Source organism: Anguilla anguilla, chromosome 11 (assembly GCF_013347855.1).
Source record: "Anguilla anguilla isolate fAngAng1 chromosome 11, fAngAng1.pri, whole genome shotgun sequence".
In the NCBI taxonomy this organism is placed as follows: domain Eukaryota; kingdom Metazoa; phylum Chordata; class Actinopteri; order Anguilliformes; family Anguillidae; genus Anguilla; species Anguilla anguilla.
In genome coordinates, this window is record NC_049211.1 from 14487982 (window position 1) to 14491234 (window position 3253).

A 3253-nucleotide genomic window follows, 5' to 3' on the forward strand; every position below is an offset into this window, starting at 1 on the left:
ATTTATATCCAGGAACTTCTTGCTGTGAGGCGACAATGCTACCCTGTGTGTGTGTGTGTGTGTGTGTGTGTGTATGGATTTCAACATTAAAACTAAAATGCTCTACAAAAAAGTTATTTTATATTTGCATTATACTGATTTTTGCTAAATGTGTGTACCTTTGGTAGGAAAATTAAAGTAAGATAGCTTAATACACGCATCCAAAGCAAATCAGACAAAACACTTGATTTTATTTTACATTTATTGAAATAGCATGTTCATGTTTGCTGGTTGTGAAGAACTTGAAGCATACTTGTATGATCTTTATTTTCTTGGCACAATGTGTACAAATTAATTTCAAATAACATAAATCATCTGTAAAACTGGCAATGCAATTATATGATATGAACAACTACAATCCATTTTCATCTTTTAAAATAATTTTTTTTTTTAAGCAGTCAATGCATACAAGCATAACGATGATGACCTACTTTCATTAACAAATACAAACATGTACAAGAGTATACAGTATGCAGTTCAGTCTAAGCTAAAAGAATTGCAAATATATAACACTGAATTTTGTTATACTCTTTGGGCACAGTACCCAGTCTATTCTATACAAAAATAACTTCCTTTCAAAGCTTAAAACTTAAGGAATGTGCTAAATGTCCAGGGACAATTCTCTCCAACTCTACGTGTTCCTTCATGCAACACAAGGGGGAGACAAAAGGCCACATAATAATAATAATAATAATAATAATAATAATAATAATAATAATAATAATAATAATAATAATTTAGTTGTAACTTTTATGTTTAAATATATCCATTTGTAAATTCACGGTAGATAAATCAAATTAATAAATCATTAAATGATAATACAACATTTGAAGTGGAAAGTGGTGAATGGAAAACTTCCTATAACACCAAAGCTTCCTCCCCACGTTATGTACATTCAAGCAGGTCTACATTCAAGCATTTTCTTGAAAGCCTTCCGGAAACTGTCATCCAGAAAGGCGTACAAGAAAGGGTTCAGACACGAGTTGGCATAGCTTAGACTGGTAATAAAGTAGGAAATTCCTATCAATAAAGGTGTCGTCCTCAGGTCCGTGGTGAGGGCGACGATGGTACTCAGATGGAAAGGGGTCCAACAAAAGAGGCACACTGCCAGCACAATAAACACCATAACTGTCACCTTTTTCTTCGCTTTATCTAGAGCTTTGGCGTTGGAGTTCAGTCGCATGTTTCTCAGTTTGTACAGCATCATGGTATAAAGAATGCAGATTGTGGATACAGGGATGGCGAATCCGAGGATAAGCGTATAAATCCGACTGGCCTTAAACCAGAAACTTTCCGGGCTGGGAAAACTCAACACACAACTCTTTCTTTCCATGTCGTCGTGGCTAATATAAACTCCAGCGAAAACGGTGAATGGCATGACGATAAGAATCACCAGCACCCAGACACATAGGCTAACTATTTTTGCTGCCCTGTACGTACGGTAGGGCATTCTTCTGGACCGCACCGTCGAGAGGACTACAAGGTATCGATCGATGCTCATTACAGTGAGGAAGTAGATGCTGGAGAAAATGTTGTAGTGGTCAATGGACAGGATTATTTTGCACAACACCTCACCGAAGGGCCAGTAATGTAAGAGGTGTTCGGCAATGTTGATGGGCAGAACTAATGTGAATAAGTCATCAGCGATCGCCAAGTTCAAGATAAACATATTGGTGACTGTTTTCATTTTGGGTGCCTTGAGGATTACATAAATGACAGCTGTGTTGCCTGTCAAACCCACAGCGCATATCACAGAGTATATGACCGGCAGAACAACGTAGAAATCCGGTTGGAGAAGGAACTGATCCGGGGGCGTACAATTTAAATCGGTCCGGTTGGCAGAGTTGAAGGAATAGAAGTCCATAGAACGGTTGCACACAGAGTTTTTGTTTGTCGAGTTGGATATATTTTCCATTTTATCTTCCACCGTTGGGCTACCCCTCGGGTTTCTCATTAACTAGTAAAACAATTACACATGCATAAAATATCGGAATTATTTTTTTAAAACAGAAACGAGTTGCATCGACGGCTTAATCCTATAGCCAGCCATCCTGGGATTTAATGAAAATAAACTGTGTTCTTGCACTTTGCACATGACGAGATCTGAGGACAAGATATTGAAAATGCTTAATATAGCAAACAAACTTTACATGCATTAAAATGTATTCAGAATGAAAAAGGAATATATTTTAATAATGTCACTCCTCTCTGCAGATGAAACACTTACTGAACGTCCTACAAATTCATTACACATATAAAATCACTATCTAGTATTGTACCCAAGATTGCGCTCCCACAAGAGCAAAATAAATAAATCCGATATTAAAGAGTACAGATAGTGAATTAAATAACGTGTTCTTACCGCAAATGGAGAGCTTGCTACTTGTCTCTCTGCCTTCGTCTGACGGTGAACACCACGAACTGTCTATTTCTCAACTAGTTAAAGAAGGGAGTGCGGATGGGTGACGTCACTGACCCAGTGAAGCTTTCTGCAAGGGTCCTTGTTGAATACCATACAGTACTGCAATTTCGTTTGAGTATGGACAGTGTCCAGGATAATACTGCGTTGTGGATGTATACAAGTAAATGGAATTCTGTTCTAGAAATAAGTAATTACTAATTGGTTTAATTTGTTTATTTAGATACGTATGACAAAAACTTACATATTACACTATATTTTTTAGTGTTCCTATAGCTATTTACCTCGGGTATGATATAATGAAATAAAGTACATGATTAGAGATAACTGGAAGTTAACTAAATACATTGACCGCAAAGGGATAGACAGTGATAGCTTGCTGCAGTTATTAGCTTTTATTAATGTCCTCATTCTGGTGATGTTCTGTCAGGCTATTCATAAAATTGACTAATGACACAAATAACATATATGGTTTTATATCAGTAAGTATTTGTTCAACATATTTTGATCCATGATGACAGCCCTCCCCTGGCTGTAGTCCATTGTCAAAAATGATTGTATGGTTTACCATAATGCTTTACGCTTCATTACAGGTGCAAAATTCTTAACCCATCATTGTCTCCTATATGAATGGTCTGGGTTAACTTCTTTACATCTGCACAGATTGGTCCACTGGTACATATTCATCTACAAAACAATAATTGGCCTACACCCTTCCTACCTCAGCTGTCTGCTAATTAGAAATTTGCATAGTGATCACCTCCGCTCTAGGGATGTGATACTCTTTAATGTCCC

The 3253-nt window shown here is 37.0% G+C and overlaps 1 protein-coding gene across 1 annotated transcript; it reads right to left on the minus strand.

Annotated features, from left to right (window-relative positions):
* Positions 1-223: 223 nt before the first annotated feature.
* npbwr2b (neuropeptides B/W receptor 2b) lies at positions 224-2473 on the minus strand. The gene is made up of 2 exons (XM_035382936.1): positions 2402-2473; positions 224-2142 (listed from the first exon to the last, which is right to left on the minus strand). Exon 2 carries the CDS (start codon positions 1991-1993, stop codon positions 935-937), a length of 1059 nt encoding a protein of 352 aa, XP_035238827.1. The 5' UTR covers positions 1994-2142; positions 2402-2473; the 3' UTR covers positions 224-934.
* Between the last annotated feature and the right edge of the window lie 780 nt (positions 2474-3253).

What these genes read in the sequence shown, in the direction of transcription:
- npbwr2b (XM_035382936.1), bottom strand. Translation starts at nt 1,993, where the DNA reads ATGAGAAACCCGAGGGGTAGCCCAACGGTGGAAGATAAAATGGAAAAT.